We start from the raw sequence: 16,261 nt of genomic DNA, 5'->3' as shown, positions 1-16,261 counted from the left end.
TGGCCTAGGGTGAATTTCATCAGGTCCTGCTGAATTGAATATATTTAACGTACGTAACTACTCTTTAAGCTGTTCTTTCCCTATTCTGGCTCCTGGTTCTTCCCTCTTTTTGTTAATATAGCTGGTTCTGGTTGCAGTGAACCTTGTTAGCGAAGGCTGAAGTAAAATAGGCATTATATGCTTCAGCCTTCTTGATGTAATCCATTATTAGCTCTACTTCCCTGTTAAATAGAGGACCTATACTTTCCTTCATCTTTCTCTATCTCCTAATGTATTTATAGAGCCTCTTCTTATTGCCTTTTATGTCCCTATAGGTATTACTCATTTTGTACCTTTGCTTTTTTCATTTGGTCTCAATATGCTTTTGTACTCATCCTTATTCTATTGCTCTCACTCCTTCCTTTCCTTAGAATCATTATATCAATCATTTCATGATCACTTTCAGCATATTGCCTTCCACCTTCAGATTCACAACCAATTCCTCTCTGTTAGTGAGAATCAAGTCTAAAATGGCTGCATCCCTGGTTACTTTCTACACTTGCTGAAAAAAGAAGTCCCCAATACATTCTAAGAACTTGTCAAGAACTCTTGTCAAGGTTTCACCCACAATTAAGCATTAAAAGAAGCTAGGAAATCAACATACAAAAAACTTGGTTGCAGCGCAGTTAGGGTTACTACATTTACATACATGCACCAAACCTGACACAAACTTACAAAACAAAGAAATGAAGAGAGAAGCTACAAAACAGCATGTACTCTCTACTCCTCTATCTACAAGCACACACACTTTGCCATTACCACAACTACCATATGGCACAGATTATACAACACAACCCTAATGATGACCTCCTTTTACCCTTCTGCACACATTCCTCCAACACTATTAGTTGTGGATATTCAGTGTAATTGTTGGATACGTTTGTTTATGGGTTGTATGCAGAAGTGCAGCAAAAATGGTAGGCATCTCAAGGGGTTGGCTTGGTGAGACAGAATTAAGGGTTTAATATGTGGTCAATAGTTGTAATTATGGTAAAGTGTGTGCTTGTGGGTGGAGTAGAGAGTATATACTGTTAGACAGCTTAACTTTTCATTTCCCTGATTTTGGGGGTTTCTCTTTATTTAGAGTTCTCTTAAGGAGTTGTACGTGAATATAAACTTCTAGATCACATGCTCATTATTGATAATAATTCATGAGGTGGAGATGGACATAGGAGACGGAAGTGTTGAGAGTCTCTGGGTTAGGATAAAAGGGGTAAAAAACAAGGGCGATGTCGTGCTAGGAGTCTACTACAGGCCACCTAACCAGGTGAAAGAGGTGGATGAGGCTTTTTTTAAACAACTAACAAAATCATCCAAAGTCCAAGATTTGGTGGTGATGGGGGACTTCAACTATCCAGATATATGTTGGGAAAATAACACCGCGGGGCACAGACTATCCAGTAAGTTCCTGGACTGCATTGCAGACAACTTTTTATTTCAGAAGGCTGAAAAAGCTACTAGGGGGAAGCTGTTCTAGATTTGATTTTAACAAATAGGGAGGAACTCGTTGAGAATTTGAAAGTAGAAGGAAGCTTGGGTGAAAGTGATCATGAAATCATAGAGTTTGCAATTCTAAGGAAGGGTAGAAGGGAATACAGCAAAATAGAGACAATGGATTTCAGGAAGGTGGATTTTGGCAAGCTCAGAGAGCTGATAGGTAAGGTCCCATGGGAATCAAGACTGAGGGGAAAAACAACTGAGGAGAGTTGGCAGTTTTTCAAAGGGACACTATTCAGGGCCCAAAAGCAAGCTATTCCAATGGGTAGGAAAGATAGGAAATGTGGCAAAAGACCACCTTGGCTTAAACACGAGATCTTGTATGACCTACAAAATAAAAAGGAGTAATATAAAAAATGGAAACTAGATCAGATTACAAAGGATGAATATAGGCAAACAACACAGGAATGCAGGGGCAAGATTAGAAAGGCAAAGGCACAAAATGAGCTCAAACTAGCTATGGGAATAAAGGGAAACAAGATGACTTTTTATTAATACATTAGAAGCAAGAGGAAGACCAGGGACAGGGTAGGCCCATTGCTCAGTGAGGAGGGAGAAACAGTAACAAGAAACTTGGAAATGGCAGAGATGCTTAACGACTTCTTTGTTTCGGTCTTCACTGAGAAGTCTGAAGGAATGTCTAACATAGTGAATGCTTACGGGAAGGGGGTAGGTTTAGAAGATAAAATAAAAAAAAAGCAAGTTAAAAATCACTTAGAAAAGTTAGATGCCTGCAAATCACCAGGGCCTGATGAAATGCATCCTAGAATTCTCAAGGAGTTAATAGAGGAGGTATCTGAGCCTCTAGCTATTATCTTTGAAAGTCATGGGAGACGGGAGAGATTCCAGAAGACTGGAAAAGGGCAAATATAGTGCCCATCTATAAAAAGGAAAATAAAAACAACCCAGGAAACTACAGACCAGTTAGTATAACTACAGACCAGTTAGTATAATAAGTAATTAAAGAAATCATCTGCAAACACTTGGAAGGTGGTAAGGTGATAGGGAATAGCCAGCACAGATTTGTAAAGAACAAATTGTGTCAAACCAATCTGATAGCTTTCTTTAATAGGATAACGAGTCTCGTGGATAAGGGAGAAGCAGTGGATGTGGTATACCTAGACTTTAGTAAGGCATTTGATATGGACTCGCATGATATCCTTATCGATAAACTAGGCAAATACAATTTACATGGGGCTACTATAAGGTGGGTGCATAACTGGTTGGATAACCGTACTGAGAGAGTAGTTATTAATGGTTCCCAATCCTGCTGGAAAGGTATAACAAGTGGGGTTCCGCAGGGGTCTGTTTTGGGACCGGCTCTGTTCAATGTCTTCATCAACGACTTAGATGTTGGCACAGAAAGCACACTTATTAAGTTTGCAGATGATACCAAACTGGGAGGGATTGCAACTGCTTTGGAGGACAGAGTCAAAATTCAAAATGATCTGGACAAATTGGAGAAATGTTCTGAGGTAAACAGGATGAAGTTCAATAAAGACAAATGCAAAGTGCTCCACTTAGGAAGGAACAATCAGTTTCACACATAGAGAATGGGAAGAGACTGTCTAGGAAGGAGTATGGCAGAAAGAGATCTAGGGGTCATAGTGGACCACAAGCTAAATATGAGTCAACAGTGTGATACTGTTGCAAAAAAAGCAAACGTGATTCTGGGATGCATTAACAGGTGTGTTGTAAACAAGACACGAGAAGTCATTCTTCCGCTCTACTCTGCGCTGGTTAGGTCTCAACTGGAGTATTGTGTCCAGTTCTGGGCACTGCATTTCAAGAAAGATGTGGAGAAATTGGAGAGGGTCCAGAGAAGAGCAACAAGAATGATTAAAAGGTCTTGAGAACATGACCTATGAAGGAAGGCTGAAAGAATTGGGTTTATTTAGTTTGGAAAAGAGAAGACTGAGAGGGGACATGATAGCAGTTTTCAGGTATCTAAAAGGGTGTCATCAGGAGGAGGGAGAAAACTTGTTCACCTTAGCCTTTAATGATAGAACAAGAAGCAATGGGCTTAAACTGCAGCAAGGAAGATTTAGGTTGGACATTAGGAAAAAGTTCCTAACTGTCAGGGTAGTTAAACACTGGCATAAATTGCCTAGGGAGGTTGTGGAATCTCCATCTCTGGAGATATTTAAGAGTAGGTTAGATAAATGTCTATCAGGGATGGTCTAGACAGTATTTGGTCCTGCCATGAGGGCAGGGGACTGGACTCAATGACCTCTCGAGGTCCCTTCCAGTCCTAGAGTCTATGAATCTATGAATAACTCAGAATTTTCTATGAGACAAAGCGTCCATGCTTTGCACATGTTTCAATAGATATAAATACCACATTTTCTCAAACAATTTCTTTTCAATGTAGATCCTTATCAGAACCTGGGGAATGCACATTCTATATAAGGCAAAGGATTTCATGTCATGCAATGCCCATTAATGTTAAACGGAACCAAGCTTTTTCATACTGAAATAGTACTTTTTAAAGTGACATTCTGAAAAGGGAAGAAGCGTGGGAGAATTTGATAATACTGAGATAGCAGGTAAATCTCTTCTAAAATTAGTTTTAGAATCACATTGCTAGAAACCTAAAGCTAGAGAGATGCCAAGTCAGACTGGAGAAGGTGGACACTAATAACACAATATTCTAAATAAGAAAAAATCTTCAAGAGGAGTAAAGAAAGGAGAAGCAAACTATTTTTGAAAAGTATGGATCACAGATGAACTGCATGGGTCCTAGATACATGGTCTGTGAAAACCACACAAGATTATTTAAAAACTTCATGCAACTTTAACACAAGCCCTATATACAGAGACTAGAAATGCAGTTAGACATCCAACTAAGGACAAAAGATGGGCATTATGGACTAGATCCAAGCCAGGGCAGATGGAGGTACAAACTGCAATTTCCTGAGATAAATATTCCTCCTGCACATCTCAGAGGAATGGGAGTTTACCAAAGAGAGAAGTAAGGGTTCCCCCACTGTCCTCTTCTCAGGGTTTGTGCTCAGAGAGGACAATTTTAATTTCCATCAGAATTCACTGGATTCCCCCCTACGAAGACTGAGGCAGAGATGTGCTGAATCAGTGAATTTCCTGGTCAAAACATGACAAACAGAATAGCCTATTTTTGGGTCTGTGGTGGCTTCCTATGACCTTCTCCTCCAAGCCAGAAGAGGCATATTTCCTGTCCTGGCACATTTCTTGTCACCAGGACCCTGTTTTAAGACTATAACTGGGTTCAAAAAAGAACTAGATAAATTCATGGAGGCTAGGTCCATCAATGGCTATTAGTCAGGATGGGCAGGAATGGTGTCCCTGGCCTCTGTTTGCCAGAAGCTGGAAATGGACAACAGGGGATGGATCACTTGATGATTACCTGTTCTGTTCATTCCCTCTGGGGCACCTGGCATTGGCCACTTTCAGAAGACAGAATACTGGGCTAGATGGCCCTTTGGTCTCACCCCATATGGCCGTTCTTATGTTCTTATGTTAAGAGAGCAGAAAGCAACATAAACCAGAGGTGAATTTAGCTTATCAAAAATTTAAGCTGGGAATAACTGGATACTTGGGAGATAAAGAAGATCTGAAGTGTTGGTTCCTTTAAATACTCCCTGTAGTACTTTCCATACAAATTTAATCTTTTTGTCCTGACTTTAGGTTGGCTACGAATACTTCTACAGCTTTTGACCTACTCCCCCCCCAAAACAACATTCCTGTTTTTGTTCAAGAAATGCAAGCTGATATAATAATATAGGTATTAGATAAGACTTACAAATGAAACAAAGTCTAGATGGATTTGGGGCTTTGTTCCCTCCAACCAGAAACAAAGAACATTTTATATTCCTCTGTTTAATGGATTCCTTTTCAGCAGCTAGGATTTTTGAGTAAGTAGGTTGCCATACACACTGAGATGAATGTTGATGATAGCTTAGAGTGGGCTTGAGATTTTCTCCTATACAAAAGACTTGATTTTGTTCTGGTTGGCATCAAACTGTAAACATAGAACACATATGACACACAACTCTGCCTATATTGAGATGCTTCATATGGATTGGCATATCCTCAGTGCAAGGTATTTTTGAACTTCATTTGAATGACAATGGAACCAGAATCTTCACGTCAGCCTGTGTGACTTGAACATGGGTATTGTTTCATAAATAAGGTATCTGCCAACTAAAGCACAATAGGAGCTCTTGGTGAATAAATATAGGATAGCAGGAAGACAAATTCCCACTATACAACAATTAATAGATCACTTATGGACTCTGAATCCTTATTTTAATAGGCGAGATCACTCTACTTCAAAGAAGCCTAGCTACTCCAAGACGTGCTGAGATTTCGGCCTAATCATCTGAGGTGCTGAATGCCTACTATTAAATGCCGAATGACATCAACTCTTATTGACGTAACTGGGAGTAAAGGGTGCTCAGCATCTCTCAGGAGACACTCAGCACTCTGAAGAATGAGGGCTTTTGTGTACTCTCTTCAAGAAAGGAAATGTTTGCTATAGAACTTGGCCTCCCATAAGGCTCTCTTTAAACAGAGAACTTGGAAGGAAACATTGCTTGGAAAATTAAACAGGACTCCAATGCTGACAAACTGGACTTTACCGCCACAGAGACTACTAACTTAATTGGCTCAGGTTTAAACAACTTCAAATATCCATTGCCACTCCCTAACAAGAGTGAACAAACAATAATACATAATTAAATTAATCCTATCAAAGGTTATTTGAAATTTATAGTTGACATACATAGAAAGCAAATGTACATTGCTATGACTACAATTTTTCTCCAGGTAAAGCTAACCAAACTGTAGTTGCTCCAAGGATTCCCCTAAACTCTGAAGGGTGTATAGATAATATTGCCCTTTGAAAGATTATGTTGTTTATAAAGTTTGGGCTCAGATAAAGCCTTTAACAGCAACATTCATTGTTTACCTAGTAATAATTTATAGGCAAATAAAACCGAAGAAACCACCTGCAGTACCCTCTGCCCCATCCTTCTCCCTAATCCTGGCTGCAACTCTAATCTTGGCTCAGTGTGGAGGGAAGGCCCTAGGGTTTGGGGCTAGAGAGCAAGCCTGTCCCACACTTGCACTGCAGCAACCCCTCCTGCCCTGTGGGGATGGGCCCAGCACTCCGCTCTGGGCATTGTGACTTGGTACATGGGGTCACAACAACACTCAGGTTTGGCCCAGCTGCTGCTCCATCAACATGGATTGGTGGCTGGGCCAAATTTGAGTGAGTGTCATTGTGGCCTGGCACATGGGCCTGCAGTGCCACTCAGGTTTGGCCTGGCTGCCCTTCTGTCATTATGAAGAGTGGTAATGCAATCCCATTCACTAGGTCACAAAGCCACTCCCTCAAATTTGCCCAACTAACCCTCCATCCTGATTTCTGAGAGTGCAACTACATTTTCCCCAGCTAAAACCACCACTGGATCACACTGAAAGTTGTTACAGTAGAACCTCAGAGTTATGAACACTAGAATTACGATCTTATTTGTCAACCGCACACCTCATTTGGAACTGGAAATATTCAATCAGGCAGCAGCAGAGATCCAAAAAACAAAAACAAAAAACCAAATACAGTACTGTGTTAAACTACTAAAAAAAAATAAAGAGAAAGTTTAAAAAAAAAAAAGATTTGGCAAGGTAAGGAAAAACTGTTTCTGTGCCTGTTTCATTTAAATTAAGATGGTTAAAAGCAGCATTTTTTTTTTTGCATGGTAAAATTTCAAAGCAGTATTAAATCAATGTTCAGTTGTAAATCTTTGAAAGAACCACCATAACATTTTGTTCATAGAATCATAGAAGATTAGGGTTGGAAGAGACCTCAGAAGGTCATCTAGTTCAACCCTCTGCTCAAAGCAGGACCAACCCCAACTAAATCATCCCAGTCAGGGCTTTGTCAAGCCAGGCCTTAAAAACCTCTAAAGATGGAGATTCCATCACCTCCCCAGGTAACCCATTCCAGTGCTTCACCACCCTCCCAGTGAAATAGTGTTTCCTAATATCCAACCTAAACTTCTCCCACTGCAACTTGAGACCTTTGCTCCTTGTTCTGTCATCTACCACCACTGAGAACAGCCTAGCTCCATCGCCTTTGGAGCCCCCTTGAGGTAGTTGAAGGCTATCAAATCCCCCCCTCACTCTTCTCTTCTGCAGACTAAATAAACCCAGTTCCCTCTGCCTCTCCTCAAAGTCATGTGCCCCAGTCCCCTAATAATTTTTGTTGCCCTCCGCTGGACTCTCTCCAATTTGTCCACATCCTTTCTGTAGTGGGGGACCCAAAACTGGCCACAATACTCCGGATGTGGCTTCACAAGTGCCGAATAGAGGGGAATAATCACTTTCCTCGATCTGTTGGCAATGCTCCTACGAACACAGCCCAATATGCCATTAGCCTTCTTGGCAACAAGGGCACACTGTTGACTCATATCCAGCTTCTCGTCCACTGTAATCCCCAGGTCCATTTCTGCTGAACTGCCACTTAGCCAGTCAGTCCCCAGTCTGTAGCACTGCATGGGATTCTTCCTTCCTAAGTGCAGGACTCTGCACTTATCCTTGTTGAACCTCATCAGATTTCTTTTGGCCCAATCCTCCAGCATATCTACCTCTCCCCTCAGCTTAGTCATCCACAAACTTGTTGAGGGTGCAATCCATTACATCATCCAGATCACTAATGAAGATGTTGAACAAAACCAGCCCCAGGATCAATCCCGGGGCACTCCGCTTGATGCCAATTAGACATCGGGCCTTTAATCATTACCTGTTGAGCCTGACCATCTAGCCAGCTTTCTAGCCACCATATAGTCCATTCATCCAATCCACACTTCTTTAACTTGCTGACAATACTACTGTGGGAAACCACATGAAAAGCTTTGCTAAAGTCAAGGTATATGATGTCCACCGCTTTCCCCATATTTACAGCGCCAGTTATCTCATCACAGAAGGCAATCAGGTTGGTCAGGCATGACTAGCCCTTAGTGAATCCATGCTGATTGTTCCCAATCACCTTCCTCTCCTCCAAGAGCTTCAAAATGGATTCCTTGAGGACCTGCTCCATGTTTTTTCCAGAAACTGAGGTGAGGCTGACCGGTCTGTAGTTCCCTGGATTCTCCTCCTCCCCTTTTTTAAAGATGCGCACTATATCTGCCTTTTTCCAATTGTCAGGGACCTCCCCCAATCGCCATAAGTTTTCAGAGATAATGGCCAATGGCTCTGCAATCACATCAGCCAACTCCCTCGGCACCGTCGGATGCATTGCGTCTGGCCCCATGGATTTATGCATGTCCAGCTTTTCTAAATAGCCCTTAACCTGTTCATTCACCACTGAGGGCTGCTCACCTCCTCCTTATACTGTGCTGCCCAATGCAGCAGTCTGGGAGCTGACTTTGTCTGTGAAGATCAAGGTAAAAAAAGCATTGAGTACTTCAGTTTCTTCCACATCATCTCTTCACTAGGTTGCCTCCCCCATTCAGTAAGGGTCCCACACACTTTCCCTGACCACCTTCTTGTTGCTAACATACCTGTAGAAAACCCCTTCTTGTTACCCTTCAGATCCTTTGCTAGCAGAGTTATGAACAGTTCAGAGTTATGAACAACCTCCATTCCTGAAGTGTTTGTAACTCTGTCATTCTCCTGTATAGTATTTAGCTTATATTTAATGGTTTAGATAACTTAGCAAGTACACAGGGGTAAGAAGATAGATAGGTGTATTTATTCACCCCTATCATACTTAAGACATATCTTTACTGAAATTACACCACTCAGTAGCCAAAGGGCCTATCTATCCTATAAAATCTGCCATGCTGAAAGAACTAGTTATAACAATAGTGCCCAAACATAGTTCTAGACAGGACTGAACTATTTTACCAAACTGTGTACAGCACTGAACCTTACAGGGCTGTAGAATGACTGGTAATGTGGTTTGGTCCTGTGTACACCAACAAGACAAGACTAAATTTTAAGTGCGCTGGGGCATTAACATGTTGCAAATAGCTTCCAGAACCCAGAAGGCACATCATTCTAAATTCTGCAGTAAGGTTCCCTGAATTTTGTGGCAACACAATATTGAGTACTGCAGTAAACGGAAAGTTACACAGAAACCTTAATAGGTGGAAAAACATTCAGACAAGTGTTATTAAATATCAAATGAATAATATAATAGGTACCATTTACCTAACTAGAGTTTGAATACCTAGTGTGATCATATTCAAGTGATTCCCACGTTAATTAGGTAAATATATTGAGGCCCTAATGGACTTCATGCAATTTTCTCCTCTTCTACCTTCTCTGATTATAGGAAGCCCTGCTTGGGGTGGGAGGAGAGAGAGTGTGTGTGTGTGGGCAAATATTTCAGTTATGGTGAAAAAAACTTCATTGAAGACATATATGACATAAAGGTGTTCAGATTCGGAGTTAGGCCAACCTCCTCCGGAGGCTCATTCTAGAGTTAATTCCCTTCAGTTGAGAATGCTTTATGTTATATGCTTTCTCATGGCCATTGCCCCAAAGAGCCACAGCTATCTTGGTGGGTTGTGAATGGAGATACAGTTTTCAATGTAGCTGGTATCTGATAAGATAGTGCTTTGTATTCAAGATAGAAAAAAAAATGAAGGCCAAGATCTGTTTACCTTGTATATTATATGAAAAAAAAACAATCCCCACAGTATTTGAGTGCTTCCCAAGTAAAGCTTAGAGTCCTAGTGGATTTCAGGAGGCTTCTGCTCTTCTCTCTTCCTTCATGGAGGTGGTTCTTCCTGGGATACATTCCTTCCTTTATTTCTTTCTGCCAGCAGAGGCGGGCTAGGAGTCAGCATAGGGATCAGAGTACAAGAGTGATGTGCTCACCACTGCCTTTCCCATGAAGGAGATAGATGGGTAACTAAATTCTGAGCAAGCTGGAATCTTTGCATTGTTTTCCTAGTTGGATCAGATTTTTATATTATGTGCATCTACAGACAGACAGACAAAACCTTATTTTCTGGATTCCCCATCCACCATTTCAAGCTAAAGCAAAATGTCCAGTTAGCTGTATAATTCATTGTGGGGGTGCTGATGAACTCAAAAGTACCATGCTACAAAATTTAGGCTCTATATATTGTACAATAAATCAACCCTCATAAATATGTATCATTATACCTATAATCTTGGCCAGGTTATTGAATATCATCCAAACCACAATTTGGATATTTGGTAGAGATAATGAATAAAAATATCATTGCATTAGCTCTAAAAACAAGAGAGGAGGCATTGCTTGAGTAGGATGCTTGTAACAAAGCTGAAAAAAGCCTATTTGTGTTTAGCTTATTCAATGGGACCACATACAAATATTAAAAGCATGCACTTTGAAATACCTCTTATCAGCCTATAAATATGCTTAAAATCTATGTTCTAAAATCTGAATAGATTTAGAAGCGAGAGTTAAGTTGTTGTTTTTTTTTTTTAAGGCCCTTCGGAGTTATAATGCTTGGACTTGCACTAAAGCAAGTATTGATTGTGAATTGTCTGGTTTGCCACAAAGATTTCTTTTTCTTAATTTTGAAAGGTTTGACTCTAGTTTGCCAATAAAATACAAAATGAACACACAGGCATTAATCTTAAACATATACTCACTTGAAAATTTCAAGTTGAGAAACTGTAAGAAAACACAGTAAGGCTATGTCTACACTACAGGCGCTACAGCTATGTTGCTGTAGCACTGCTGTGTAGCACTTCCTCCAGTGATGGAAGAAGTTTTCCTTGTCACTAGTTAATCCACCTCCCTGAACAGTGGTAGCTAGCTTGACAGAAGCATTCTTCTTTTGACCTACCCGTGTCTATACTGTGGGTTAGGCTGGGATAGCTACAGTGCTCAATAGTATGAATTTTTCACACCCCTATGTGCTGTACCTATGTCAACTTAAACAAGGTAAGTGTAGACTAGAGATAGCTGACAAATTTGTTACATGCAAAGATAAACCCTAGAGGTCATCCCCTGCAACACAGTTGCAGTGCACTGAGCTGCTATTTGGGAGAGCCAGATATGAGAGTTATTTCACAAGTCCTGCACTGAACTGATAAAGAACAGGAACCAGCAGTGAGGCAATACCCTCAGTTTCTAGTTTTGGTATGAAAAGGAGTTGTGTCTGCACCCCACTTTTACAGCAGCATTAACTGTTAACGCTAAGGGCTTGTCTACACTGCCCTGCAGTTCAGACTGGGGGTGTACAAATAGCTGTTTGTATGAAAGTGCTACTCTGTAAGTCCCCCACGTGGATGCTTCGGGCACAAACTAAAAGATTCCTACTTCATGTTAACATAGTCCTCTTCAAACAGGACTACGTTAATGCACGGAACCTTACAGTTTGTGCCTGCAGTGTCCACCAAAGGAAGTTACAGCACAGCACTTTGATGTGCACTGCTTTTTACACCCCCATAATCCAACCTGTAGAGTAGTGTAGACACAGCCTTAAAAGACTGCAGAATAAACCCTTCAGAAGAGAAAGAGGCATGAAGAGGTTGAATAGGTGTCCAAGATTAAGAAGATTTACATAATCAGAAAAAAACCAAAAAACAAAAATTTCTCACTGTATTACCTTTAGGTGGAAAGTAGGACTTGCTTTCTGCTTTGTGAGGCCAGTCTACTACCAGAGGCCCAAATCGTCTGAAGCTAGCAGTAATTTCATCTAAAAAAACCAACCAAACAAGGTATAGTAGTTGCAATTAAAACAGATGACAGTTCAAGTGAGCAGTGAAAAACACTGTCAAGCAAATGAAGAGCGGATGTTTTGTTTCTTTCTTTCATATAAATACACAGTCTCTTGCAAAACATAATATATAAAATAAACACGACAGAAAAATATAAAGATAAGTCCCTAAAACTGGAAAAAATTTTTACACAGCATGCCCCAAATCACTTTTAAAACCTAATTTTAGTTTAATCAAATTTCTTTGTGTCATTTAATACAAGGAATATTTTAGAGCAATATGGATGGATACAGGGGATCAGAATGACTCAAGGTCATGGTCCAAGGTGTTTAGTGTTCAATGGCCTATAGTCTAGATCTTAGTGGGCATGTGTCCACATCATAAAAAACCACCATAACTACTGGCACTTTTATTAGCAGACTCAGCAGAGGCTAAGTGCAGAATAGGCATGGAGATTAAACTGTCTTTTCATACTTCGAAATGGTCCCTCCATAACAGTGGATAGATCTGTCTTTCCCCCCACATCCACATGTTGACAAGGAGCTAGGTGCTGCCAGGCCATGCAACAACACTGCCCAACTTTGGTATGGCTTCCCACACCAGTAACGCCTTCCCATCTGTCATTGCCCCTAAAGGACTTACATAAAGTCAGTAAAAATATAAAGGTGACAGTCTTCAATGGGCACATAATGGGATTGTTTGGCCTACAGTTTCTGAATTTCCTTGTCAGCATATCAACAGGCAGAAGAGGAATAGGATCTTTCAGCAAGAAACAAGAACAAGAAGCAATGGGCTTAAACTGCAGCAAGGGAGATTTAGGTTGGACATTAGGAAAAAGTTCCTAACTGTCAGGGTAGTTAAACACTGGAATAAATTGCCTAGGGAGGTTGTGGAATCTCCATCTCTGGAGATATTTAAGAGTAGGTTAGATAAATGTCTGTTAGGGATGGTCTAGACAGTATTTGGTCCTGCCATGAGGGCAGGGGACTGGACTCGATGACCTCTCGAGGTCCCTTCCAGTCCTAGAGTCTATGAGCATGGCCTTACTTAGGATTGTACACAAAGCTTAATAAATGAATAAGCCCAACAGAAGTTTTGAATCTTGCTTTAGTTAAGAGTGTGCGTGTGTGTGTGAGAGAGAGAGATTGATTGATTTAATCTGTTAAAGTTTCTGAATAATTTTGTACCAGTACTGGTGGATGGTCCAAAAGTATTGTAGGGGACAATGCAGAAGAAATCTCCCCTGAAAATTATCATCTCAGACACCTTCAAACTCATTTTGTTCGTGATCCAATCCATGATTTAATTTTAACCTAGTCAATAGACATTTGTATACATTACAAAACTAATGCACAATTTAGCTCTTATTGACTAATCTGCTCAGGAGAGTCCCAGTATTAGAATAGTAGGAGTACCACAGATCAGGACTAAGGTACATTAGTGAAGCTGTTCCAAATATGACAAAACACAGTTTCATTTTATATTCAAGATATCAGAACATGTTCTGTCAAATCACTTGCTATCTGCATTGGAAAAGTCACTTAGCTTTTCTGTGCCTCAGTTTCCCTATAGATACAAGCGGATAACTCCTATTTTTATAAACCCCTTTAAGATGCTTGGTTCAAAAGTATTATATAAAGTACAATTAATATTTTGCTTTATTCAAGTAGAACAGTGAGTGTGAAAAAATGTACATACTATTATACATTTAGCCTAAGCTCTTAAACTTTGGACAAGACAGCCTTTTTTAACTGAAAAAAGGAAAAAAGGACTCCTGTAAACCAGAGTTCTTTCCTATTCACTACAAGAATAGGTTATTTAACTTTTAGCTAGAAAGCCACTAGAGCTGGGCAGAAGCTCTACCTACTTTGTAATATATCATTCAAAGGAACAGCCTACCCTAACAAAAACCCAACCCCTGGTGAGGAACTTGAAATACACAACCAACAGGACCAAAAGCATGAGAGGAAGCAATCATATCAACACCAAAACTTCTGGATGGCACCTACTCAAACTACACTTCACGATATCGGTAAAGATACACTTTGGTTATTTTAATGGCATGTTGCTTTGTATGGCATGCTACAAATTAGGGAGGTGGGGCAGAGAGGAAGAATTGAAGCTAAGAAGTCAAAGTAAAAATCACAAGGGTGCCACCAATATCATGAGTTTGAGGTACAACAGTTCATTCTGATAGTAACTTGACAGGCCGCTTATGCGTAACATTCTGTGCTGAACTATCATTCTGATTAATTCAGGTGAAGATACAACAATAAAAATACTGAGCAGCTACAACAAGTTAACTCAAGAGAAAAAGTTCTTTCTTCAGCATGTACATAAGATTTAGACCTTAGCATTATTGCTTTTATTCTCTGAAAATAACATACATAATTTTCATAAAGAAATATCATTTAAAGGCAGGTCACATTCAGGACCTAATTCAGCATAAGAAGTGCAATTCCCCATGACGTCAATTAGAATTGTGCCCACTTACACCAGGATCTATTTGGTCCTGTGTGTCACTTCAATTCATTCATCTAACTTTAAAGAGAATAAGCAGCCTTTCTTCCAGCTCCAGACCAAATTGTATTCAGTTTCATCCAGCTCACCTTCATCAATATCTGGTGGAAGGCCACCAACAAATACTTTCCGAGAGAACCGTTCTATCCGTTCTCCATTCTGATGAGCTGAATAGCATGTAGGTGAATTTAAGACACCAACTTGATCACTATGGCCATCGTCAAGCAAACCATCATCTATTGGGAAGAGAGAAGAACGACCTAAAACACAAGAAGAATAAATATTAAAAGAATAATTTTGTAGTTGGTTATGACCATCACGTAACCCAAGGAAAAAGGGGAAAACAATGTGGAAGGCAAAGAAAAATAAAATTAGTATAAAGAAAAAAAATAAAAGAAGAAATAAAATTCAGAATTGCCAGATGTCATGCTTGTAGATAGAACATTTAATATTACATTACATTTTTTAGTTTCTTTACTCCAAAGCAATAGTAAATCATTAGTTTGTTTTTAAATAGAGTATCTTCTTTATTAAGTGACCATGTTAAGACTTAAAAAGAATACACAAGCTAAAATTCTCTTAGAGACAAATCCGAGGAATTATCCCAGACTGAGGTATGAGTAGAGGCAGTTTTGGAACAAATTAATAAATTCAATAGTAATAAGTCACCAGAACCAGATGGTATTCACCCAAGAGTTCTGAAGGAACTCAGACATGAAACTGCAGAACTGCTAACTGTGGTATGTAACCTATTGCTTAAATCAGCTTCTGTACCAGATGACAAGAGGATAGCTAATGTGGAGCCTTTTTTAAAAATTGGTGTCAAAGGTAATCCTGGCAAATACAGGCCAGTAAGCATAACTTCAGTTCCAGGCAAACTGGTTGAAACTATAGGGAAGAACAGAATCATCAGATGCATAGATGAACAGGATTTGTTGGGGAAGAGTCAACATGGTTTTTGTAAAGAGAAATCATGCCTCAAATAATTGGAATTATTTGAAGGGGGTCAATGAACAGGTGAATGGGGTGATCTAGTGGACATAGCATACTTGGACTTTCAGAAAGCTTTTGACAAGGTCCCTCACCAAATGCTCTTAAGCAAAGCAAGTAGTCACAGGAGAAGAGAGAAGGTCCTCTCTTGGATCAGTAACTTGTTAAAGAGATAGGAAACAAAAGGCAGGAATAAATGGTCAGTTTTCAAAATGGAGAGAGGCAAAAAGAGTGGTGTAGGATCTGTACTGGGACCAGTACTATTCAACATACTCATAAATGACCTAGATGAAGGGGGTAAAAGGTGAGGTGGCAAAGTTTGCAGACAATACAAAATTATTTAAGATAGTTAAGTCCAAAGCAGACTACAAAGGAATCTCACAAAACTGGGTGACTGGGCAACAAAATGGCAAATGAAATTTATTACTTTGCTTTTATCAACACTGTATATTGGAAAACATAATCCCAACTAGACATACAAAATTGTGGGGTCTACATTAGCTATTACCACAGA

At 39.9% G+C, this 16,261-nt stretch overlaps 1 protein-coding gene across 5 annotated transcripts in view; it reads right to left on the bottom strand.

The window, feature by feature from the left end:
* The window catches only part of CPEB2 (cytoplasmic polyadenylation element binding protein 2), a 99,578-nt gene that overhangs the window by 27,434 nt on the left and 55,883 nt on the right, over positions 1–16,261 (bottom strand). For all 5 annotated transcript variants that reach the window (XM_030564418.1, XM_030564419.1, XM_030564421.1 and 2 more), the window contains 2 exons: positions 14,847–15,017; positions 12,126–12,215 (listed from right to left, as the gene is read on the bottom strand). In XM_030564418.1, the coding sequence (XP_030420278.1) occupies positions 12,126–12,215; positions 14,847–15,017 (261 nt within the window). The remainder of the gene's footprint in view (positions 1–12,125; positions 12,216–14,846; positions 15,018–16,261) is intronic.

This window comes from Gopherus evgoodei, chromosome 5 (assembly GCF_007399415.2).
Source record: "Gopherus evgoodei ecotype Sinaloan lineage chromosome 5, rGopEvg1_v1.p, whole genome shotgun sequence".
In the NCBI taxonomy this organism is placed as follows: Eukaryota; Metazoa; Chordata; order Testudines; family Testudinidae; genus Gopherus; species Gopherus evgoodei.
Note: the sequence above shows the minus strand (reverse complement) of the source record. Positions and strands in the feature narration are given on the sequence as shown.